This window comes from Lontra canadensis, unplaced genomic scaffold (assembly GCF_010015895.1).
Source record: "Lontra canadensis isolate GAN:19392208 unplaced genomic scaffold, GSC_riverotter_1.0 scaffold15, whole genome shotgun sequence".
Taxonomy (NCBI): Eukaryota; Metazoa; Chordata; class Mammalia; order Carnivora; family Mustelidae; genus Lontra; species Lontra canadensis.
The window spans coordinates 17,548,417-17,574,964 of NW_022631009.1; the positions used below are offsets into that span (position 1 = coordinate 17,548,417).

General features: G+C 38.1%; 1 protein-coding gene across 4 annotated transcripts in view; it reads left to right on the plus strand.

The window, feature by feature from the left end:
* Positions 1 to 539: 539 nt before the first annotated feature.
* AZIN1 (antizyme inhibitor 1) overlaps positions 540 to 26,548 on the plus strand; it is a 30,709-nt gene continuing 4,700 nt past the window's right edge. For 2 of the 4 annotated variants that reach the window (XM_032858553.1, XM_032858556.1), the window contains exons 1-9: positions 540 to 899; positions 5,277 to 5,414; positions 17,591 to 17,789; positions 19,860 to 20,033; positions 20,465 to 20,637; positions 22,319 to 22,453; positions 23,904 to 23,985; positions 24,446 to 24,520; positions 25,391 to 25,553. In XM_032858553.1, coding sequence (XP_032714444.1) covers positions 17,688 to 17,789; positions 19,860 to 20,033; positions 20,465 to 20,637; positions 22,319 to 22,453; positions 23,904 to 23,985; positions 24,446 to 24,520; positions 25,391 to 25,553 — 904 coding nt within the window. In that variant the 5' untranslated portion in view covers positions 540 to 899; positions 5,277 to 5,414; positions 17,591 to 17,687. Of the gene's footprint in view, positions 900 to 5,276; positions 5,415 to 12,122; positions 12,290 to 17,590; positions 17,790 to 19,859; positions 20,034 to 20,464; positions 20,638 to 22,318; positions 22,454 to 23,903; positions 23,986 to 24,445; positions 24,521 to 25,390; positions 25,554 to 26,548 lie in introns of all 4 variants that reach the window. The other 2 variants (XM_032858555.1, XM_032858554.1) reach the window with 2 other exon arrangements.

A 26,548-nucleotide genomic window follows, 5' to 3' on the forward strand; every position in this document is an offset into this window, starting at 1 on the left:
GCCTGGGGAACCCTCAAATAAAGTAGTGCTTTCGAGGGGGGAGTTCGGGCGAAGGCCTTCACAGGCCTCCCTTACAGCCTCTTCAGGCAGTGCACGCGTGCCGCCGCCCGTGGCCCGGACAACCCCCCGCGTCGTGGTCGCCAGAAAACCGGGCCCAACTTCCAGTGCGCAGGGGCCAGCGACAAGCGTGAGCGTAGGCGCCTAAGGGGTGGACGCGCGGGGCGACGCTGCGCTCCGACCCAGGCGCGTTCTCTTCCTTCGACCGCCCCCATCCGCGCGCCAGGAGCTCCGCGGGCAAAGCAACCGCGGCCCGCGACAAGGCGGGAAGCCACCAGGCGGTCGGCACCTGCACCCGGGGTCGCCCGTCCTGCCCCGCCCCCTTTCGCCCCCCCTCAGCCCCGTCCTAGTCTCACGCCTTTCTCTTCCGCTCCCTCCCTTGGCCCCAGGGCCGCAGTCCGGCTCCGCCCAGCTCGCGCGGCCGCCGGGCCGGCTGTGACGTCATCAGACCCCGCCCCTTACTATAAATACTGGCGTCGCCGGCGCCGCCTTCCCACACTCCGGCTTTTAGCTCGGCTGCGGTGTTTCTTTTTTTTCTCTCTCCTTCTCCTGCCTCTTCTCATCCTTTCTCGTTCTTCGGCTCTAGAGTGTGACGAGGCCGAATTCTCTCCCCACCCAGTCCTCGCCATTCTTTTACCCGCGTTGTTCTATTTCTCCCTTCGGCCGCCGCCGCCACTGCTGCACAGCTGGTGTCGGTGCCGCGCTTTTTCCCCCACGTCGTCCCCGCAGCCTATGGCCCAGGCCGCCTTGGGTATTTCTGCTCAAGGTAACCACATCCCTCTTTAAAAATTCCGCCGAAAAAGAGAAGACGCTTTACCCGACTCTTTGGGCCGTTATCTCACGTGAGTACCGACCTGAGGGGCGCTGGGGCGCGGGGCCGGCCGCGGGAAGCTGCCGGGTACCTGCCGGCTGGGCCCTGCCGCCCAGCCGGCGGCCCCGCAGCGCCCCGCAGCCAGCTGCCTCGAACATGGCGGACGGCGGTGTGTGTGGCGGTCGGTCCCTCCGCGGCGGCGGCGAGGCGGGCTGGGGTGGCGGGCGCGCTTCGGGGCCCTCAGGCGGCCGCCTGCCGCTCGACAGAGCTGGAGCCGCAGCGGTTAAAGCGAGGGGGCGTGTGCGTGGGGGGGCGCTCGCGGGGGTCTCCGCCGGGGGTCGCCGGCGTCTCCAGGCGGCGTGCGGCCCCCACCCCTCTCCCGTGGTGCATTGCTGTTTCCGGGGAGGGGGCCGGGCCGCAGTTCTGAGGGGCCCTGGTCTCGCAACCCCGGTCCGGAGCCCGGTCGCGCGGTCGCCTCCGGTATCCCCGCAGGCGGCGCGAAGGGCTGCTACGGCTGGGGCCTTATGAATGGAGTGGGGCGGGCCTGGCGGCGGCCTCCTATGACAGCTGCCGGAGGAGAACGGGTTCTTGGGGGTGCGGGGAGTGCGGTCCCCCTCTGGTGGAGGAAAGTTGACGCCACTCGGGGCCGGAGGCAGGGAAGCCCCGGTGTCAGGTAGCGAGGGAGAGGCCTTTGGCCCCTTCTGGAAGCCTCGCGGCTGCTGCTCCGCCCCCTGCGGCGCTCCTGATTGGGCCAAGTCGCCTTCACTCACCTCAGTCACCTCTTGGAGCCTGAGGATTAGTCACCATGGCTTCGTTTTCCCGTCCGCGCCACGATTCCGCGGCAGTGAGAAGGAGAACGGTAGGCTTGGGTGGCTTATCAAGTACTATTTTGACTGCCAGCCGGAATGATGGTGACGTGTTTTAACTCTGGCCCCAAATATTTCTTGAGCGTGTATGTTTCTCGGGCTACACTGCTGGCTCGGAAACCTGAGGTCGGGTACACAGTTTACACCCATGAGTTCAGATTACCTGGGTTTCTTAGTGGCACCTGGGATCTGTTAAGATGTTTTCTGTTCCGTGGTGTTTCCACCTTTAAGCCCCCAGCTTGGGTGGGAACCTGAGGACTCTTAAGGGAGAGCGAGAAGTGCTCTATGATGGGGAGGAGTTGATGGAACGAACCTGGCAGAAATATAGCCAGTGATTGTCGGGCGGGCCCTAATCTTTAATTTCTTTTACAAATGTGAGAGTGTAGGTGCTGGTCATGGAAGACAAGCCCTGAGGAGTTTACATTTAGTAGGAAAGATAGGCTCCTAATGATTAAATATGAGACATTAGGTGCAGTAATCAAGTAACCAGTGTCTTCTTTTTTTGCCACTCAGGTTTAATTTATACGTTTTCTTTCGAACATAGAAGGCAGAAGATTTATACCTTCTCCTAGATGCATTTAACAGCATTTTATTTGCCATCCTGATGTCCTTTTCATCAACTCATCTCATTTTTCCGTGTATTTCAAAGTTGGAGATGCCAGAATACGCCACCCCTCTAACTTCAGTTCATAAGCACATATCATAGTTTAATACAGTTTATTCCTTTAAAAAAAGCTTCGGATAAAATTCATGTAACTGTAAAATGCACAGATTTAAGTCTATCATTTTATGAGTTTTGACCAAAAAAAATAGAGTTGTGTGATCCAAACCTGTCCAGATAATCGAACTTTGCCCTCACCCCAGAAACTTTTGTGCCTTCAAATGCCGCACACCGTCCTTTCCAGAGGCAACCAGGATTCTGATTTTTTTTAAACCGTAAATTAGTTTTGTCTGCTTTAGAACTTCCATGTAAATGGAATTAAACTGTTAAGCATTATTTTGTGTAAAAGGCTTTAACTCAGCAGATTTTTTTTTAAGATTTTATTTATTTTTTTGACAGAGATCACAAGTAGGCAGAGAGGCAGGCAGAGAGGGGGAAGCAGGCTCCCCGCTGAGGAGAGAGCCTGATGCAGGGCTCAATCCCAGGACCCTGAGATCATGACCTGAGCCTAAGGCAGAGCCTTTAATCCACTCATCCACTCAGGCGCCCCTCAGCAGGTTTTTTAATATTCATCCATGGTACATAAATCAGTAGGTTGTTACTTTTATTTCTCAGTGGTAGTCCATTATATGAATACTTTGCCTGATCTTATAAACTATTTTGGAATAATTTTAGATTTATAGAAAAGTTGCACAGGTAGTACAGAGCTGTGTACTTCTCTCGCTGAGTTCACATTATTAGCTTCTTACTGTGGTACATCTGTGAAAACTAAAGGAGACTTTGATGAATTACTATTAACTAAACAGATTTTATTTGAATTTCATCAGTTTTTAATGTTCTTTTTCTGTTCCAGGATAACCCATGGTACCACATTATGTTCATTTGTCATGTCTTCCCCAGTTCTCTCTGATCTGTATGACTGTTTCTTAACCTTGTTTGTCCTGTCCTTGACAGCCTAGAGAAGTATTGGCCAGATATCCAGTAGAATGCCCCCCTGTTTGGCTTGTCCAATATTTTTCTCATAATTAGACTGGAGTTTGGGGGGGGTTTGGAAAGAATACCAAGTGGCAACTTTAAAAGTCATTGGTAAAGGCAATTGCTATGTGTCATTCAGAGAAATACTGATAATTTGGGGCCACTAGGCTTTGGGATAATTACTATAAAGGTGTTGGGAGGGTTTTGAGTTTTGTGTGTGTTGGAGGGGGTTAGTAACCTACTGCTGACTAGTTAAGACTAGTTCTCCCTGTGCTTGCTTATCCAGAAGTAACAAGAGACATTTTCTTCAGTTAAAGAACTAGATTGTAGTCTTGTTCATCATACAACTGATTACACATTCCATTCTAAATGAGAATAATTATCTTTTCCTATACCTCCTTTTCTCCACATCTTCATTTAATTTCTTTTTGATTTAATTATACAAATACTCTATTTATTCTCTATGTAAATGGCCCTCTTACCCTGTGTACCCCTTTTATTTTACTAAAATGTGTCTTTCATATTTTAGGGCCTTCATTTCCTTCTTTTTGTTAGATGGGAATGTTTTAGAGATCATGCTGAAGAACATTTTTGAATGTCTGAAGTTTAATATCCTTAACATCATAGTCACTGCTCTTGGGTTGCATTAAGCAAAATAGCTGTGTGGATACTTGGGGGAGGGATGGAGATGAGAGTGTCTTACCCAGGATACTTATCCTATTCCTTAGAATACTTGAAAATAAACTCTGTCTCTGTCTCCAGCATGTGTCGGCTTTTAATTTATTTTTAAAATTACCTTGGTGTGCGAAGAATCAAAAATCTTTATTTTGTTGGGAATATATTATTTGGATTCTAATCTAACCCCTGTTACATGTTGGTATGGGTTCTTGATTCATCTGGGTGTATGAGCAGATTCTCTTAGTAGGCTGAAAGAACCACAGGATGCAACTATCCTGGTGGAGATGAGAGATGCTTTATTTTTATTTTATTTTTAAAATATTTATTTTTTTGAGATGTTTTAAAGATGTCTAGAGTACTTCTGAAATTTCTCTGATCCTTAACATGCTAATTTCTAGTTTCATTTTCTGGTTTCCTCTTTACCACCCTTTCTAGCAAATTCTGTCAGGATTTATTGCTTTAAAGTAGCAACCACCTGATTATGATTAGAAGTACAGACTATAGCAGTTTAGAGGTGAGAAAGTCCATCTAAGGAAACTGTAATAGGTAATAACCATTGCTAAAACTTAGCATTTTGTAACATGCTAAGCACTTTAAACATTCGTATGTTCTAGTGATTGTAGACTTAAGTCTAGGTAGGTTAAGGTATAAGGAAGAGAGGTGTATACTTCAAGTTACTTGTCTAATGTACAAAGCAGGTATCAAGTGTTATTTCACATACATGATGTATCCAGCTAAGTCGTAGATCTTTTTGGTATGTAGTAAGATTTTACACTTTAAAAAAATTTGGAATTTGGAGAGTAAGAAATGTTCTGAGTAGATCCAAATTATAGATCATTCCAGAACATTGTACATCAGGTTAATAAGGGTACTTGGAAATTTTCAATTTTAGGTCACTTAGAAATTTGGGTTTTTAGAGGATAAATAAAAGTGACAGTGAAATTAGATGAAGGCTGGAAACTGAGTAGGTAGATATACCAAGTTGGGAAGTGGATCATGACATCTGGCTTTGTGAATTTTGTACTGTAGCAGTTTGGAAATTTTTACTACAGGGAAAAGTGCTTTGGTAAACCCTTTGAAAACATCATTTGTGCAATGTAATTAGTGAAACGCTCTTCTAAAACAAACTTATTCCTAGTTAATTTTTAAGTCAATTTAATCTGCTGAAGCACAACCTTTTTCTTTTTTAATTAGGACTATTTACTACTGCTTCTATTTCATTCTTTAGGGCGAACTTTCTGACCAAGTATACAACTACCCAGAGGGCCTAGGAGAAGTGCTGTATAGAGAGCAGTTCGACTTCAACGCTGAGCCACCTTGGGAACCTAGCTGATGATAGGGGGGTTCCATCTCCTAACTTGTCCATGTAAGTATTTTCACATCTAAGCTAGGGGTCTTGTAAGATTGAAGTAAAGGAGAGTTCTTGTTGCTCAGTTTTTTTCAAAACCTGAAAGTGTTCTTATCTCTTAAAGTGAAGTAACTTTTAAAGATCTTTTTTATAAGTTCTAAAAATAAAGGCTTGACAATTACAGGGTATACTGATTCAATTTTGTATGCATTGTTTACCAGTGATTGGATCACTTAATTTATTTTGAGTATGTAACAAGTATTACTATTCTTAAGTATATACCACAAGCCCAAGTTTTAGGAAATCCAGATTTTAATATAAGTTGGAGAGATTTTGTATTCTTGTTTGTTTTTAATTTAAGGTGTAGGCAGTGGTTTGTTCTATCATTCAACTGTTAAACTTCGTGAATTTTTAAGTATTTGGGCTTAATTGGAAAAGAGAGACATATTTAAATAGAGCAAAAGATTCTGTTCTTCATACCACTCACTGAAGCTATGTGTCCCCACAGCATGAGATATAAGAGGTGAATCTAATTGTTTTAATAGTTTGAGCATCTTGCCCCAGGTATAATGTGATTACCTGAGTTTATAATTGTTTTATAAAATGACTTTATGTAATACTCAGCTTGTGGGGAAAAATTGGTTGTTTTTAGAGGACTTACTGAGAGATGATAAATGTATGTCTCCCAGCATGTCACTTTCTGAACAGGTTTTCTTGGATAAATTTGGACTCTACTTAAAACTTGGTGCAAAATATAATACTACAGAAAAATGTTCTTTTAATTTGTGCTGCTATATTTGTATAATTTTTTAAATTTATTATAGGTCTCTTACTATTGACATTTAGGTTTTAAGGTTTGTTTCTAGGTTGTCCGGAGACTTGGAGGAAATAATTGAAGTTTTCAGTAAGCTTTAGGGTATCAATTTAGTGTTTCTGTAGTCTAATGTTAAATAGATTCTATCAAATAAAAATGTTCTATCTAATTAAGTTAAATTAGACCTTCTCAACACATATTTGCAAAGCTAAAGAGAGGGGGAAATAAACAGTTTAAATAGTAGGATTTCTTGAAAGTTCTACTGACAAAAACCTGACTGGAGGATTTCTCATACTGGCTTTCTCCTAGCTCTCTGATTTTGAGCAAACTGCTTATTTTTTAAATCATAGCTATAACTAGAACAGTTCCTTTAGCCCTAAACTGGTAACAATGATTTTTCATTTTTGAGTGTATTAAGCACCTCTTGTTAATGTAATGTGGGTTTTGGGATTATAGTATCATCTGTAACATGCAGAATCTCCACCCTACCCAAACCAGACTCAAGCTGCGTGTTAACCAGGTGGCTTGCAAGCATGGTAGAGAGAAGCGCTGTTACTGCCATCTCAGTACCAAGTCAGTTATTTCTTAATTGTTGTTAGTCATCTGTTCTGTTTCCAAAATATCTAATATTTCACCCTCATTGGCTTGGAGATTTAACTTTTCTGGGGTGGGGTCTAGTTGGCATCTAGTAGGCAGGCATTTAATTGAAGTCTCTTTAATGTAAATATAATGTATTAATATTTTTAGCTATCTTTCCTCTTAAGCTTGTATCTGTGAACTGATACAAGGTTAATAAATGATTCTGCCAAATCTAGGAAAGTAGTTTTTATTTAAAATAATTAATGTAGTATTGGGAAAGTCCATAGTTTACTCCTTTTGGGGGTGGATGAACACAGGTAGAATATACTAAAGATTTATTCTGCAGTTTCTGGCAGCCAGAGTAACTGATTTATTATGTCCAGGTACAATGTATACTATTGAACAAAACTGTATTTGAAGCTTTGCTATAAAGTTACAGGTCCATAATCCTTCATGTATATAATTCTGAAGTCTAAAAGTTACTTGAAAAATTTTTCTTTATAGCCTTCTAGAAGCAACCTAAACTGATGTGGGAACAAAACCTTGAGCTGAGCTGGTGCTGTTTTTATCTTACTCCATTTAGTGCCGATATTCCTAAATTTTGTTGTAGAAATACTGTGATTAGAGGTTGTTAGCTTGGCCTCCTGGAGAATGTGTGTGTGTGTACACGTGTACTATAGTACCATTCTAAAATCTGAGAAATTTTAAATTCAGAAAAGATGTGACTCCAAAGGTTCTTGACTAGAATTAGTAGAAATGGCAGGAGAAAATTCTGCATTCCAGAAATGTCCTTAGATAGCAGTTATACTAGACATTAAAATCCTTGGGAGCAATAGTACTGTTTGGAAAACCAGAAGTCATTAAAAGGTCTTAACACACTGGCTTTTGTGGAAAATAACTTGGCATTGCAAAGCATATAGCTATGTGAACTCTCTCTGAACAGTGTAATACTCCACTAGTTCTATACAAATGGTCTAAGCTCTAGGATTTCCCTTCAAAGTTTAATGCCTTTAAAAAAGTTCTTCAGGGCTTTATGCTGGTGTGTTTTTTTCCTGTGGGGTGATTCTCAAGTTATTTTAGCTGTCACTGTTTTATAATTAATAAAGTAGCCTAATGGAAAAATTTTAAATAGTCCTTTCCAGAAAACTAAATTCTCTTTTTTTAAGAGTTTATTTATTTATTTAACAGAGAGAGTGCGCTCGTGCACACAAGCAAGAGTAACAGCAGGCAGAGCAGGCAGAGGGAGAAGCCCAATGCAAGACTTGATCCTAGAACTCTAGGATCATGACTTGAGCTGAAGGCAGCCCCTTTGACTGAGCCACCCAGGCATACCAGAAAACTAAATTCTCTTCTAACCAGCTACTTTTATTAGCAGACGTGGTAATGAAGTCAGATTGAATTAATCATTACCACATACTTTTTAAAAGTTGTATCTAAATCTAGAAATAGGTTTCAGTTAATTGAGTGGTTTGAATGGGCTCTTAAATTGTCTAAAATATTTTACGTGGTTTTCAGTAGTTGACCATGTTCAAATAGAAACTTCATAAGAATCCTCAGCATTTTAAATACTCCCTTTTTGTCTCCTGGTGATATTTACATATGCTTTAATAAGATCTACTGTAACTAAATTGGAATTATTTTAACTATTTAACCATTTAGTTTGGGTAATTTACAGATTCTGTGATGCAAACAAATTCAGTAGAACATTCATTAATGGTTGTTGGTGCTCTTTGACAAAAAAAAAAAAAAAAGACCCTGAATAAAACTGCTATCCTTGAAACACAATTTTTTAAAGTATGTGTATCCCCTGACATACATAAGATAGTACTTGATGGTTTACTCCTGCTGGTGTAAATTAGCAGGAAAGTATTCTGTACAAGCACAATGTGAAGATACGTTAATGAATAAAACAGTGTTTGGGGAATGTGGCTTTTTTTCCTTAGGCAGATTTAGGATCTTTACTGTGAGGGCCAAAAAGACTGGAAGGCAGTATAGATCAGTTTTTAAAGGGGATAAAATGGTTTTTGCATTTATTACAAAAGACAGTTGAGCCAGGAGAATTAATAATGGCTACCAATTTTTGTGTTCCATTATGCTCCCTTTACATAGTCTTATTTCAGTGTTTTTGAGACTTCCCCTCTCCCCCTGAAATTTTGAGACACTTAATTCCAGTTAGGAGTGAATAAGGCATTTGTACCTTGTAAACTATAAAATCTAGGTAAATAGGCTATTCTGTGCTGGCCATTGTTCAGAGAACCCTAAGGAGGCTGTTGCAGGGGAGGTGCTTAGGAAACCAGTATTTTTTTGTCCTTCACCTCCATTCCAGGGTCATCCTTGCACGCTTAAGCAATTTGTCACAAGCTAACTGAAGCGCAGATTTAGCCATCCTTTCCTCTATTCCACTGAGTAACGTGAGGAACGTTATGGCATGAATAGAAAATATTTGCGCAGCATACTGAGTTACAAGGATTTGACTGATGTTCAGCCTGTCTGGGCCATACTCAGCCACCATAAGGTCTTAAATGCCTGTAACTACTTGACTTGGAGAAGGGCCCAAGATTACCAATTATTTTCAAATGCCTCCTCTCTGAACTTTTTGCCTTTTCTTCATTATCTTATGTAAACACATTTTAAATCTCTCTTCTGAACTTGCTGTGGAGTTTGTTACTTTCTGTGCCCCTACAGTTTAACTTTGTAAACTTGTGAATTGATCTTTGTTACCTTGAACAAAGTTATTTGGAGGTGGGGTGGATTTAATCTGTGATGTGTGTGGACCTGATCTAAAATTTCTTGTGAAAATAGCATCCTCTAGCACTGCTCTGTTCAGTACAGTAGCCACTAGCCAGGTGGTTATTTAAATTTTAAAAGTTAAAACTAAATAAAATATAAATTAGTTGCATGAGCCACATTGTGAGTGCTGGGGAGCTATATGGGGCTAATGCTGCTGTTTTGGGCAAAGATAAAATTTCAGTTATCACAGAAAATTCTTGGACAGTATTTCTCTAAGGTAGTGTTACTGTGAACATGAATACCTGTAATCTTAAAACATAAATTAGTAAGAATCATAAGAAAATAGATGTTCTCTTATATTTAATAAAAAACTAACTTGTAATGGCTTTTCAGTTTTATATTTTAGCTGATTTTTTTTTTTCCTAATTTGTTGAATTCTTTACCATGCTGTTAGGATAGAATTCCCTACTATGATTTATTTCCTTATGCAGACATTATTAGGTTTATGTTGAATACATGCCTCTTCTTTTCATCTATTTCTTGCTTTTTGCTGCAAGGATCCTCTGATGACAGTTTATAAAGACCTCCTAAATAAGTGTTGTATCTTCTTATCTAGGTTCAACATGGTCAGCTGGTCAACATGGTGTTCTGTTGGGCATGACCAAAAAGTAGGAAGGGGTCTTAGTATGTTCAACATGGACACTGTAAAAAAAAAAAATGATCCCTAAATAATTCTCCAAATGAGGTATTTGCTATTCTAAATTCATGAAGAGCTCCCACAAGTAAAAAGCACAAAAAAGACCTAAAAAAGGAAAAATGAGCAAGAGTCAAAGACTGTTTTTTCACTAAAAACCTAGCAGTTATATGTAGCCCTAGACCAGTGCTACCTAAGCTGCCACTCAGCAAGCTAGTGTCTTGTACCACAGTGTAAAGTAGTGTACTGCTTGGTTCTTAACTTCTGGATCAGCTAGTTTGAAGACCATAGTTTGAATAGCACTGCCTCTTAGGTACATAAAAAATAGAAATTATGTCATAAATAATATTATAAGTAACGTGGGAAATAACCCATAGACCCAGATGAGGTAAATAAATGGTATATCTACACAAAATACTACACAGCAGTGAAAATTGATAAGACTTTGGTCATATCTGTCTGCACTATAAAGTTGAACAAAAGTCAGTCGTGGTAGAAAAACAACAGGGATGCTATTTTTAGTTCAGAACCAGTAAAGCCAATGTTTTAGGGGCATATAGAACAATAAAACTATTAAAGCACAAGGAAATGATGATTAGAAAAGCATGAACATGCTTAGGGGACATGCAGCCACTGCCACCTGGGAAAGATGTATAGGCTTGTAAGGTATTCTGTTTCTTGTATTTGCTGTAGTCATTATATTGCACATGAGTTTTATATATAATCTTCTTGGAGAAATGACAGTGAGATCTGCCCTATAAGGTAATCAAAATAGTAATTAAGTACATTTGTTTAAAGAGTTATTCCCTATACTACATCAATAAAGCTCAGAAAGCTTAAGATTAATACAGCTATATATTTCCTGTTCATGTTGTATCACAGTAGTTTTCTTTAATGATACTGCATCTTAATTACCAAGAGGGATTTAAATATTTTTACTTGTGTGAGGTACATACACTTATTCAAGAAAAAATTAGCCTTCACATCAAATAGTCAAGACACATTTTTTAAAGGGAGCTTAATCTTTCAATTCCATGTGTAAAGGTATATGGGTATTAAAATCCTGTGATTTTGTTTTCTCATTAAGATGTATTTTTAGAATCTTGAGATATGTCATGGGTCAGCTTTTACCTAGACACTTGAAACTTAGCCTGTTGGGCTCATTTCTTTTGGGTTTTTTTTTCCCCCACCCTTAATGTGTCTCCTATTCTTGCTCTTTTAAAATAATTCTTCAGCAGTAACCTTTAATAATCTTCCTCTAGGGTTAGTCAGGGTTTTGTTTTGTTTTGTTTTGTTTCTTTCTTTCTTTTTAACATCATCACCTGAAGAGTAACTTTTTAAGGATGTTAATTGCCATTACTGGCTTTCCACTTACTGTTGATTGAAGCAGCCTCCGAGTACTCAGTATAGGTTATTGTTGTTATCCATCACTTACTTTCAGTCCAGTATGGCAAAAATCCACATGGTCTTAACGGTCCTCACAATTTATTGGAAGTTTGTACCATCTCCATTAGGTAGCTTCCTGTCACTGTTTCTGGTAGTTCGAACCTTCTCTAGGCCTCGCATCTGTAATGCCAAAGTCATCTTTGAGACTCCTCTTCTGATGTTCTTTTGCCCAAAGGCATTCTATGTGGTAAGTAACATCTCTCTCAGAGTTAGAATGCAGAGGTGACTTCGACAGCATTGTATCTATTGTTAAAGCTGTGAGCTGAGTTTTAAGTCCTCAAATTATATATTAAAAAACAACAAAAAAAATGCTTTTAGTCTTCTTTACAGTAGTGGTTATAATTTCAAAATATCTCAAGTTCTCATTCTTTAATGAGTAAACGTCCTTTTAGAAAAGTGGTTGATATGTTAAGGTTGGGTTTCCTGCTTACATGTATCTGAAACCGTACTCTCAACCTTTCAGCTCTCCCTGTTCTACTTCCAGGGAGGTCTTCACTTCAGAAATCCAAGACTCATATTCATCCAGCTTGGTGTCAAGTGGGCTGTTGCTGCCAGAATTATCTTGTGATTATTTGAGAGATGTATCAGTTTCTTCTGAAGTACAATCAACTATAGAAGCCTTTGTAGCAGGTGTGTAACAAGGCAAGTGCCCAGCTGCTGCAGCCACTACTCTTGGAGCTACACTCTCAGTGAACATGAGGACTCAGCGGCCTCATGGAAGGCTCTAGGGAGCAGTGCGCAATTCTTTGAAGACTTTTGTTTCTTTGGCAGCTCTTCATTAAAAAAAAAAAAAAAAAGTGTTATCAGAAAGCACCAATGTGAAGGTGTAAATAAGGAATGTTAAACACTTTTTTTCTCCTCAGCTACAGTATCTAAGAGGAAATTACTTACAAAAGTAGTATTGTGATTACAGCAATTATATTAGCGTGAAAGAAGCTGAGCTTGCTTTCACCATACATTGGTAAGGTGTTTGGTTGTGAACATGGCTTGAAGGCTTGTAAGTAGAGAATACTTCCTAGTGTTTGTTGATAAAAAATAAACTTCATAGGTTTTATGAAAAATGAATTTGCTCCATTTGGAAATCCAAGATTTACCTAGAGTAGATATTTCTGAAGTTTAATGTAAACAGTTCAGTGTCTAGCGCTGACCACATAATGTGTCCTAATGTGTTGGAGCCAGTAAATCAGTCCCATTTCTGATTTATAAGCCATAAACAATGGTGCAGTGTCTTTTGGAAATGAACACTCAGGCCTGGAGGATTAGGGTGAAGTTTGGCATTACCTGGGTTTGAGGGCGTCCTTAATGGTGAGGTGTCTGGAGATTCCCTGTGGTATTTGAAATTGAGGTGGATTAACTTGGCAGATCGGATATATAATATAAACTGCTCACCCGCTACACAGATGCACGTAAATTTGCATTCTGGTTCTGGAGGACATGCTGTATATGTCCTAGATTTTTGATTTAACATCAAGTAACTTCAAATGCCTCTTGGAAAACTAGCAAAACACTTCTTTAGTGCTTTGAGGCAGAAATGTAGAACATAAACCTTTTTAAGGTAGTGGAGCTTTAAAATATTTTTTGCTAACCTGTTAAGAAAGGTAGGCAAAGGCTCCTGGAGGTACGATTATGAACTATTTTTAGGACTCTTTCTCTCAGTGAGATTGGGGTAAATACAGGGGGTAGGAAAGAAAGAACCAGCCTTCCCTTAACCACCTATTTCAGTCTTTTTAGTTGTTAGAAATCGTGGGCTTCCAAGTGACATTTCATTTGAACAAAGGGTCTGTTAGCTCAGAATGTGTTAGACAATTTCTCACCTGAAGGTCTTTATGTTTTGCATATGCTTTAGAGGTAATAGTTTTTCCTGGGGATGACTTTCAGTTTTTAATAGTAACTGACAAATGCAAAGTTGAGCTTTGCATTTATATGTGGGTCACTTTTGTATCCTGTTTTGGGGCTCCTTTTAAGAATGTGAATGATGAAAAAAATGTGAACAATGGACCATCTTTTTCAACACTTTGAAGGAGTTCTCTGTCACAAGCCAATCCTAAGCTTAAGAACTCCCCATTCCTAAGAGTTGTGACACCTTTGTCCACCTGTTTGTGAGCACCTATTCTGAGCTGGGAATTATTGGAGCATGAAAAAAACCCTCAGGGACCATCCAAGGTAAAGGGAGATAGAGCTCACTTACATCCACTGTCTTTTATGTGTATAGGCTTTGTTGTGCTGGTTTAACAATTTTACTGCAGTGCTCAGTAAAATTAAGGAAATCAAATAATGTTACACATACTACATCTGTTTTTGTGGTTTGGGTGTGTTAGTCCCTTCATTCTTTTTAAGTACTGCCAATATAGTAAGTGAATTTTATTTTTCCATCAGAGTCCTTTTGAGTTAAGGGATTGGTGAACTAACACTATGGTTACGTTTGAAGTGAGAGTTGCATTTCAGTGATAATACAACGATTTCACAACCATTCCTCACTTAGAGCAGGGTGCTCTTTCCAATATTTTTATTCATGTCATTCATTATTTGTCACCTGTTCTGGGTTGTATTTTAAAATTACTTCACCTCTACAAAAGTTTGATCTATAGTGACAGCTCAGTGGTCAGCTAAAGTAGATTTGGGGATTCATTGCAAAAGGAACATAAGGGAACTCAAGTTCATACAAGTGGTTATGGAGGTGTATACATTTGTTAATATGGGTGCACATTGTTTCATGTAAATAGACAGTTGATAAAATGGGTTAAAAGAAAAAGTAATTTCAGAGATTTTATTTGTCAGCACAAAGCAGGAAAAGCAGGCTCCCTGCTGAACAAGGAGCCCGATGTGGGACTTGATCTGGGGACCCTGGGTTCATGATCTGAGCCAAAGGCAGAAGCTTAACCGACTGAGCCACCCAGGTGTCCCCGGAAAAAATAATTTCACTTTTGGGGTTTACCTGAGAATTAGACAAAAGATGCAGAAGGAACAACAAAGTTAAAAATCTAGAAAATATAAAGGCTAAAAGGATATGGGTAGGTGTAATAGGATATTTTCATACTGTATGTGAATTTATTTATTATTAGAACTATGGGAATTTATATATCTGAGAAATGGTTACTTGATTATGGAAATACGATAAAGCTGTATCAGACTGAGAGTTACTGTTGGGTTTCTAAAAAAAGCCTCTTTTCTAAGGGTGGGGGTGCTTGGGAGACAAATTTTTTTCCTTTTTTTTTTTTTTTTTAAGATTTTTAAATTTATTTATAACAGAGAGATAGCTTGAAGAGTGAACAGAAGCACAGGGGAGCTAGAGAGGGAGAAGCAGGCTCCTCGCTGAGCAGGGAGCCTGACACGGGGCTTGATCCCAGGATGCTGGGATCATGACCCGAGCCAGAGGCAGATGCTTAATGACTGAGCCACCCAGGCACCCCAGGTTTTTTTTGCTTTAAACATAATTTGATCATCAGCATCTCTAGAGCTAATTGTTCTGTGCATCAGTGTCTTCACTCTAAAATGGTGGTAATACCGTTATTACGGTTTTAAGGATTGAGAAAATTAATATGTATAAAGTACTTAAAACAGTGCCTGGCACGTTGCCCTAAAAAATGTTTGCTGTTAAGAATGTAGGCATTCAGCAGGTAAGTAAGACTGGATGGAAGGGGTCTGATGTTTTTAAAGTACTGAGAATCCTGATGATAGAGGAGAATCACCCTTTCTATAAGGACTGCAGCTATCGGAAATTGAGGTACATATCTTTTTGACTTTAAACTAGACTTTTTGTTTGGCAGCATTTGCCTTGGAGGTCCATGATTAATAACCTAAGGTTCCCAGTTAAATACGTAACTGAAATACTGGTCTGAAGGTCTTACGTAGTTTTTACTATTGATAATATAAATGAGAGGTGTTTGACCATAAAGATTTGTAATGCTAAACCTAACTGAAAGTTCCTGCTATACTTTCTTATACCTACCTTTGAATTTATTATTATTTTTTTTAATAAGTAACCTTTTATCTTTTCTCTCTCCCTTAGTGCATAGTTGGATATTCCCCTTAATTATTAAACGTTGTTTAAAATAAATAATGTATCCTCGGGCCTAAAATGTCTGCTTTCTGGGCACAGGTTTACATCACTCCTGATAAAACAACCTTTAGAGAAGGTCCAGGCTACAGTTTTACTTCATAAATAATAAGTCTCACTTAGATATGCCTAAGTTAACTCCTTTTGTAAAATGTCCTTAATTTTTCTGTTTCTGCTGTTGCTTGAAAGAGGTTTTGTGAGCTAAACTGAATGTAGTTGACTTTTTGGAAATGAAGTTGTTAACGTTAAAAACTAAGTATTGGTTGTCATGGAATTTGATTAATATTATGGCTTATTGAGGAGTTTGTTTTGGTGCATTCAAAAATCTGACCCTTTGAGAACCACTGGAATGGAGTATACTTTCAGAGGAGGGCCATCACCAAAGGTGAACACATACAGCAGCCTTGGAGGGAGGGAAAGGGAGAATCAAGAATGACAGGAAAGGCTGTGCAAGTTTTAGAATAGATGGCCAAGAGATGGCCTGTGCGCATTATTAATGTAGCAACCAGAAATCAGTACCAGACGTGAGTAGTACCATGTCTGGAGGACTTGTTTTGGTAATGGACTTTTTATTTATGTTAAAAGACATTCTTGCCTAAACCAGCCTTTAAGGACCAGTGAATTCAGCAAAGAAGATAGAACAGTATATGCTACCTAGAGGAGAATGGGTGATCTGGGGGAAGGGAAAGATTTCTTCATAGGAAAGACGTTAGATTTAGCCTGCCTTTTTAGAGTTCTTACTAAATGGCTTAGGATGTACCAAGTGCCTAGCTTGTACCTAGTTTTAAATTATGGTGGCATTTCTGTGTTTCTGGCAATTGGCAATTTAATTTTAGCTCTGTTCTGAAGCAACACTTAAGTATTTTTTATTCATGTGTGCTATATATATATATATAAAATATATTTACAGCAGCCTTTTGAGAAGTAGTTAATATAATTAATTGAAGTTTAGAGAAATTGAGCTAGGATCATGTAATTATCAAATGATAGAGCCACAACCATGTGAGTCTTTCTGACTTCTAGTCCAATAAGGATTTCCGCTTACTTCATAAGAAACTTTAACATTGCTAACCTGGTGTAGCTGGTACCATTTCAGCTTGAGGTGAGAGCTGCACAGTCTGTATCAAAGCTATAGTTGGTCTGCTAAAGTCACTCTACCCCCACCCATTGCTGTTACTTTACTTTCTCGCCTGCTATAGAATTTAGAAGACCTGTATCTGTAGTTACCTGTTAGCATGCCATGGGATGTGGCTGGCAGTGTACTGAAGCTTAGACCAGTATTTTATTTTATTTATTTTTTATTTCTTAAAGATTTTATTTGACAGAGATCACAAGTAGGCAGAGAGGCAGGCAGAGAGAGGAGGAAGCAGGCTCCCTGCTGAGCAGAGAGCCCAATGTGGGGCTCGATCCCAGGACCCTGAGACCATGACCAGAGCCGAAGGCAGAGGCTTTAACCCACTGAGCCACCCAGGTGCCCCATTATTTTAATTTCTTGGCTGCAGATAGGTATTTCACTAGTTTTATTTACTTAGAATGAATTTTTCCTGAAATTTCTTATGTGTTATGAAAAACAAGATAAATAATAACAGACTAGGTCTACAACTCTGCGTAAATAAGGTGACCGTATTGACTGGGAATAAACCACATGTGTGGATTATCTTAAATTATCATATTGAGCTCAGTTTTTTTAAATGTATAAAATACACATTCACTTTAAAGTGGGCACTACAAGATAATCAAATGATCCAGTGTGCAAGTGTTAAGTGATCACAGATTCCTCACTTAATTAGGCATTTAGCACACTTGCATTGACAACTATGCTAAGGTTAACTAGTGAAATAATACAGATTTTGAAAAAACTTCTATTTTGACAGTTTGTTGCATATTCTAAGGACCCAGACATAAGGCTTGGTGGCCCGTCTTCTTGTTTTTCCTGGTTTATGACTTTCGGCTTTGTGGAATACGGCTGAGATGAAAGGATTTCTTGATGATGCAAACTACTCCGTTGGCCTGTTGGATGAAGGAACAAACCTTGGAAATGTTATTGATAACTATGTTTATGAACATACCCTGGTGAGTGTGCCATATCATATTTCTCAGATAGAGTGTTTATAAATTTCTGAAATTCTAAAACATTGCTCTATTTCCAAGATGTTAGTCTGATAAAAGTACTTTTTTCAGATGTTAACTTATCCAAGTTGTCTTAATTTTATGTCCCCACTTCCCTTGAGTAGTGATGAGGTATTCTTTCTAGCCCACGTTAAAACAAAGGCTTCCTTATAGCTCTTTCTCTGCTCTGCCTTTTAGCACCCAACTCTTGTATGTTCTATTTTTTTTGTTACGTTGCTGTCCTCCTAGTCACTAATTGGCTTCTTATTTTCCTCAACTATATACTTGAGTAGATAATAATTTATATTTCAGATAACCTTGGTTGTATGTTGGATGAGAATTTGATGACTTACACAGAATGTTTACTCTCTACTACACCAAGTGTCCGCTTCCAGACACCTATTCACTGTTACTTAAGATTATTTTTGTTTTGTACTTAGTGATAGAATTATCTTTATTGCCTTACTGATAAAATTTGTTTCTTTGTTGGGGCTGATTTCCCATATTCCTCAAACTTGTTGAATTATTTTCATGTTACTGGTATTCAGTCATAGAATACCAAAAAACTTCTTAACCTTTATAGATGTGCTCAAATCTCCCCACATCTCAGCAAAATCCCTTTCTCTTTCCACTGCCATCAAAATCTGGGATGGGGCGGGGGAGTGACACTTGCCATACTGTTCAGTCTATTGTATAACCAAACCATTTTATAGTTAATTCTCTCCTGTCACTAGAGAACCTCCTAGTGGAAGTAATGCTGAGCTCTTTCTTAACCTAATTTTTGCAACATTCTTTGTGGGCCAGATAATGATCTTTTAAATACTCCTTTCATTCATTCTTGTCCCACAGTCTTGAATTATCCAACATTCAGTAGCATTTAGTAAGGGCTAGTCTGAAATCCTGTGCTCTCCTAACATTGTCATCTAATTATATGGCTCAGAAGTGATTACAGCTGAGCATCTTGTGGCTTGTTTTTAAGTCCCAGTTCTCTTGCTGGTAGCCGTAATGGCCTCCTCCTCTTCTTCTTCTTCTTTTTTTTATTAAAGTGAAAATAAATTTTCTGTCTCTAATATATTGGGAATGGCATATCTTGAAAGGATGGAGTAACTTGAGTATAACTGTCCCATATCTGCCACGTAAAAACCATGATTTCTAATCCTGTTTCCTGGTCGGTATGTTCCAATAGTGTGCATTTTCAAGTGTGTATTAAAGAATTGAAAGCAGTAATACTGTCTTCATGGCTTTTCAAACAATATTTAGGTGTTGTGTCTTATAAATAAGATTATTGTATGCCATCCAGCATTGAGTGACTTAAACTTTGCCTGACATGTTACAATCCTTTAACCCCTAGAGTAACCCTGTTAAAATCATTACTGATCTCCCCAGATCCCTAATAAAAATCTGTTTTTATTTTTGAGGGAAGAGTATCCTTACTCAGGTTTATTTGACATTCAGTGTGCTTCTGTATTTTTTAAATACAATTTTGTCATTCTCTTTGTCTTCTTTACCAACTTTGTCTCCTTAAACATTGTTTAAGTTGTGTTGCTTTGTTTTACCATCCTGTAGTTAGGTGCAATTTATAATGGAGATATATAGCTTATTTTGTTTAACATTCCTGATTCTACTCACTGTAATAGGAAATTAGATACTGAACTACCAAAGTGAATACTTTAAACAGCTTAGCAAAGTATGGAAGGAAACAGGTGGTCTCCTCCTCCTACAGTCCCCTCAAATGGAGGCAGTTATAAAGTAGAAAGTCCCTATAATTGATAACTTTTTTTAAAAAAGCAAAGTAAAGAATATTTTATGTGCCAGCTTAGCACAGCAAAAAGTCAAAGTTTAAAAAGAAAGGTGTTTGGATTTTCCTGTGTTTGCTGAATCTGTCTTAATGGCTCTTAAACCTTCAATGTGGAAGTGTATGTCAGTGTGTATCTTGGCTCATTTGTGGAGACAAAAGGGAGTTCTTTACTACTTATGGTACTTTATTTTCAATAGTTCTTTGATTTTTTTTTTTTTCCCCCACGATCACAACAGACGGGGAAAAACGCGTTTTTTGTGGGAGATCTTGGAAAGATTGTGAAGAAACACAGTCAGTGGCAGAACATAGTGGCTCAGATCAAGCCATTCTACACAGTAAAGTGCAACTCCGCTCCAGCTGTACTTGAGATTTTGGCAGCTCTTGGGACTGGATTTGCTTGCTCCAGTAAAGTAAGTATTTTTCATTATTTTGTCACTGAAATGCAACATTTTAGAACTCACTTTAACTTAGAAAAATTGCAAGGAAGTTTCACTTGCGGATGTTTTTAAGTTCTTGTGTAAATTCACAGCCTAATGGAAATGTACAAACTTTTCAGGTGTACCAATGAAAGGAAAGTTTCAGTGAGATGAGACTTTAAAAAGCTTTTTTTTTTTTTTTTTTTTAATCTTTAATCAAGAACTTTTTGTTCCTCATTCTTAGGCTGGAGCTAGCTGGACTGTTAACTTCTGATGAAAGCAAAATCATTCTAAACTATGAGATTTCTCTGATGGTAGTTATACCTTTTTGAAGGATTTTAACAAAGATAGTATAAAGTAGTAATTAAAGGAAAAGTAATAGAAATGTTGCCTTTTAGATGACACTTTAAAATGTGTTTTTATAGACTGAAATGGCTTTAGTGCAAGAACTGGGTGTGTCTCCAGAAAACATCATTTATATAAGTCCTTGCAAGCAAGTGTCTCAAATAAAGTACGCAGCAAAGATTGGAGTGAATATCATGACATGTGACAATGAAGTTGAGTTGAAGAAAATTGCACGTAATCACCCAAATGCCAAGTAAGTGTAAAACCAAGTACATGGGAATATTACCTTATGGCCTAGGGTTTGGGTTTGTCTTTGGCCTGGGAAAAGGAAATTTATGTAGAGCAGTGCTGTGTATTTTAATTATTTTTTTAAACTTATTTAAAGTTATGACATGGAAGATGCTACTGGCATTTTATTGGTGCCCACTTCTGGGTCCTTTTTATAGAGCTGGGATAAGATAAGGGCAGTTTGCAATAGGAATTTATAATCTTGAATTCAAGCAAGAAAATGTGGTTGTTGGAATAATAAAATGAGGGCCACAGATGTATTTTCATAATCACATCAACCCTACTAGTAGTTATTTGTCATGTTGGGAATAGGATTGTCAGCTTTTTTTCCTGGTTGGCTGGGGGTTTCATCTGCCTTTGGCTGTAGTTCCTAAATGTTTTTCCTTAGTGACAGTGTCTTAGGAGCCTAGTCTGTAGATGCAGGTGTTTCTTTTTTAAAGACCCACTCTTCTCTTTGAATAGGAAGTTTAATACATATTTTTTAACTTGTAACTGCATGTATCCGAAGATTTTTTTTTTTTTTAATTAAAAAGTTTACTTTTTAAAAGCAAAAAGGCAGATTTAATGTTGTCATGAACTGGTATTTCAAGATTTTAGGATCTACTAAAATTTATATTGTATTACAGTACAAAGTTGATAGCTTTTATAGGGTTAGTATGTGTGGTCCTGAAAGTATATAGGTATCATATCCATATTTTCCTTGTACATTTGTAATTTTCTTACCAACTTTGATGGTATTGTTAGGTGTCCTGACAGGATTGATTACCCTAAAAGCCTTTGGGGGGAAATTTTAGTGAACCACTTAGCTCTAGAAAAATCTTTCTGTTCTATGATCTTCTGAAGATAAGCCCTGAGCTGGGGTTACTGTATTAACTGTAAAGTGGTTGGTGCATTCTTAATAGAGCTGATTCTGCACAGAGGAAGAATAATTTGCTTCTATGAGACTTAACCCCTTCTGATCAGCAGTCATTCATCAGGACTTCTTGGGAAAACAGTTTTCCAAACATCATTTGCATATTTGTGGGTTTTAGTGGTTAGTAATTACTTGAGTATCTCCTGAGACAGTCTCATTTTGTCTTGGTTGTCATAATTTGGAAGAAAATACCAAGATTTCAATCAGTATCTAAAAGTCTACTGTTTAGACGCATTAAATAACTCCAAGCTTGCCAATTTTTTTTTGTAAGATGGAAGAGATTAATAGGAATTTTCAAAATAAGTGGTAGGTTAACCAGCTGGAATAGTTTAGGAAACTTGAAACATGTAAAAGCCCTGATAACTCTTAACTGAAAGACAGTGATGGCATTGCTATTCAATTTAGTCTTTCTAGGTGGTTTTATGGACTGATGGACTTCATTTGAAAGTAATGTCGTCTTTCATTACAGAGCCCACTGACTCTTGCTGCTACAACAGAGTCTTAACTTCCTGCATTTTCCAAATTCCCGTCCTTGTAAGCTTCATGCTTTAGGCCCTAATGGCTAGTTTTTTCTCTATACAGGATTGTTTTTCATTAGGTTCACTTGATTCAACCGTCGCTGGATTTGGGAGCACTGGCAACATAGTCAACATACTTCCTACAACTTCAGGCTTCACATGTGCTGATGATGATGTAAACCAACTCTGCCCCAATCATCTTCCCCTTCTCTTAGGGTCTTACTACATATTGCAACAGAAGATAATATTGGAGGCGAAGAGGGTAACTTGAAGTTTGGCACTACCCTGAAGAACTGTAGGCATCTCTTGGAATGTGCTAAGGAACTTGATGTCCAAATTATTGGTGTTAAGTAAGTATTTCATTTGAAACTTCCATTTTATGGTGATAAGTCTTTGTTTTTCTGATGATCTTTTAACACTTCATTTGTATGAAGTCTAATAGATTGAACTTTCAGTTTAATATATACTTTTTTAGTCTAGGAAGGACAAATACATTTTATCCTTCATATAATTTTATACACATACCTCTCCCTTCCCTAATAGGTAAAATAGTAAATAAAAATTCAGTTGGGTTAGTAATATAAAACCCCTCCTTTTAAATTGGAGGGAGAGGACGTACTAGAATTCTAATGAATACCAGAACGACATTCATCTGAGTTGTCTTTTTTTTTTTTTTTTTAAACTCCATCTTTAAATTGTATTCCTTCTCTTTTTAATCCCCTGGGCATGCCAAAAAAACGTTCTGTTACCTTCTTGATTTTTACGTGTGCAGAAATGGATACCCAGAGAGATTTAATGATTTGATCATAGTCTCAGAACTATGATCTGAGTCAAATTTGGAACACAGAGCTCCAAAGTTTTTGAGATGCCAGTCCGCTGCTAATATTACTGCAGTACTAGATCTTGCTTTTTAAATTATTCAAAAAGATGGATAAAGAATCACCCCTGATAAGTTTAATTCTGTCTTAGGTGACAGATACTGACAAGTATTTGAGAGTTTTCATATTTCTATTTTTAAAGTTAATATACAGTAAAATTGACTTTTTGGGTTTATAATTCATATAAATTTAACAGATTTGTTTAAAGATTGCCACAGTCAGGATACAGAACCGTATTTCAATTAAATTTTAGTATTCTGTTCTGAATCTCTGATAAGTATCTCTTAAGTAATACTAACAAGTGTTAGTAATACTCAGCTGAATTAATGTTCATTTGTATTTCACAGTAGACATTTTTATTTCGTCAGATGGAGTTGTACATTCAAATTAAAGATTTTATGATCTAATTATATTGTTGGTGTTTGTTACTTTACTTGTATACATAAAAGCATGTGCTTGTGTGATAGTTATAAAGCCTGTCTGAAAACTCGTTAAAAATTCTTTAAGGGGGCGCCTGGGTGGCTCAGTGGGTTAAAGCCTCTGCCTTCGGCTCAGGTCGTGGTCCCAGTGTCCTGGGATCGAGACCCACATCGGGCTCTCTGTTCAGCGGGGAACCTGCCTCCTCCTCCTCTCTCTCTCTGCCTGCCTTTCTGCCTACTTGTGATCTCTGTCTGTCAAATAAATAAATAGAATCTTAAAAAAAAAAAATTCTTTAAGAAGTTACAGTATTAACTCAAACATTGTCTTTTCTGAAATCCTGTATTATAACTTGGATAATTAGAGGCTTGTGCCTCCAATTCTTTAAATATTTGATAAGATTACTGTGAATACTGTGTCAGTATGGTGAATGAGAACTGAAAAGAATAACAGGAAGGGCTTCTAAAATTTACTGTTGCTTTAAATTTATTAATCTTTCTTCCAGATTTCATGTTTCAAGTGCTTGCAAAGAATCTCAAGTATATGTACATGCTCTGTCTGATGCTCGATGTGTGTTTGACATGGCTGTAAGTTTTTTCTTTAAATTACTTTGATATTTTTAGCCAGGATCTTATCTTTGCTTTTTTCTTCATCTTTTTTCTCTTCAATGATTTATCCATTTATTTGAGAGAAGAGAGAACATGTGTGCGCAAATGCACAGGCCTGAGAGGAAGGCGGGGGATAAGCAGACTCTATGCAGCAAGAGTTCCATACAGTCTTATTTTTTAAGTAGGTAAAGGGATGAAAATAGTAATTTACTTGCATATGTCTGCAAGACAGTACAGACATCATCAGGAAGACAGTATATACATACACAATATACATACACAACACTGAATAAATCTGTTTCTGTTGGTAGAGACCAAAGCCATTGCCATAAAGGATTAGTAACAGTTATTATTTACCTCCTTGGGAAGGGGTGTTTGAAATGTTCCTGTAGCCATAACAATTTGGATAAGCATTTAAAGTATTTTTTTCCATCTCTAGGGAGAATTTGGCTTCACGATGAACATGTTAGATATTGGCGGAGGCTTCACAGGAACTGAATTTCAGTTGGAAGAGGTAAATTTAATTCAGCCAGGAGTAATCTCATTACTTTGCCACTTAACTAGTATATATAGACGAGGGTGTATTTTTTAATTTATTATTTATTTTTAAAATTTTTTTAAGATTTTATTTATTTATTTGACAGAAAGATCACAGGTAGGCAGAGAGAGAGGCTGAAGCAGTCCGCCTCCTGAGAAGAGATTCCAATGTGGGGCTCAATCCCAGGACCCTGAGATCATGAGCTGAGTGGGGGGCAGAGACTTTAACCCACTGAGCCACCCAGGCACCCCATAGACAAGGGTTTAACAATGGCAAGAGATAACCTATAAGAAACATCTGTTTAAAATTTGATTCCAAGAAGATGAAGAGGCAGTGAGAAGACCTACCTAACTTTGAAAAGCTTAATAAAATTCATTGAAGTCTATAGTGTAACTTACAAAAGTCTGTATTCAGTTGTTTCTGTTCTAATGGAGTACTAGATGGTACAAATGAATTTATAACAGTTTAAGCTGTTTTATCTGATGTACATTACTACTCACCTTCCTGCTGTCCCTTCCATCCCTCATTCTGTAATATCTAGAAACTGATTTGATGAATTGCTCCTTCATTGCTAGTGTTAAGGAGTATAGAAACATGATTTTAAACAATCACCAGTAGCTGTTTGCCATGGGAATTACAAAATTTTTAAAATTAATGCCATTCTGATAATGTAAACTTAGATGTCTCAAAGCCTGCTTAATTGCTTGAAGATAATTGTTAAATAGCTAAGCTTTCTGGTCTGTAATTGGAGCTACTTTGGTTTTAAGCTGTCTAGGAAGCCAGTCAGTCTCTTAATATGAATTATCTAATTCAGTATTGAAATCATAATGGGTTTAAAATTCATAGGTTAATCATGTTATCAGCCCTTTGTTGGATGTCTACTTTCCTGAAGGATCTGGCATTAAGATAATCTCAGAACCTGGAAGCTACTATGTGTCTTCTGCATTTACACTTGCAGTTAATATCATTGCAAAGAAAGTGGTTGAGAATGATAAATTTTCCTCTGGAGGTAAGTTACAAAGTTTATAATTTTGTTTCTGTTAGATAAATTCATCTTCAAACTAACTGAAATTGTCTGATACTAGTCAAGTATAAAATACTGTAGGACATGGACATTTATGGATCATGAGGTTGTGGGCGATCTTCCATCAGCTGTAGGCAGCTAGGGAGCTTTTTAAAATGCCCTAGTGAAATTATCACTCCGTAAGACTTCTGAAATCTTATTCTTGGTTTTGATGTTTAGATATGCATTTTTATTTATTATTATTTTTTTTAGATACCCCACATGCATGTAGGGTGGGCTGGGGGGAGGGAACATCTTAAGCACTCCTTGCCCAGTGCAGAGACCGAGGCAGGGCTCAATCTCATGACCTTGAGATCATGACTGCAGCCAATATCTGGAGTCAGAGTCAGTTGCTAACCGACAAGAGCCACCCAGATGCCCCTAGTCAGTCATGTTGTAGATAAACTTCCCCCAGGTGATTGATTCTCCTATCTTTAAGAGCCAGTGTTTTATTATAATGTCTTTCATTATGTTCCTCTTAGTCAGATGGGTCACAGGGAGGATCTGCTTTATATTTTTTTACATAACAAGGGCTAGCAGAGTCCAAATCTGTCTCTAGTCAAACCAACAGGGACACTACTAGACAGTCTGTCTTGCTGACAAATAACCACTTAAAAAAATGTAGAAAGTACTCTTCTACATTAAGAAGATTTATTCCTATGGTTTTTTTTCCCCCTTAAGCTAGCAGGAAGAATAAATTTTTTCTTCTGAGTTTTTTAAATATCTCAAAGTTGAAGAGCTGCAGTAAGAATAGAAGGGACTTCCCATTTTGATCACCCAGTTAAGGTGGTGTCAGGTGGGTTTCTCCATTATGAAGTGGAAAGATAGTTTGTAAATAACCTTTTTCTTTTGGTACTTTACCCAATTAGTTTTAATAACATCAGTGAATTTCTGACTCTTACTTAATCTAAGAGTTTTCCCTGCTATTTATTTATAGTAGT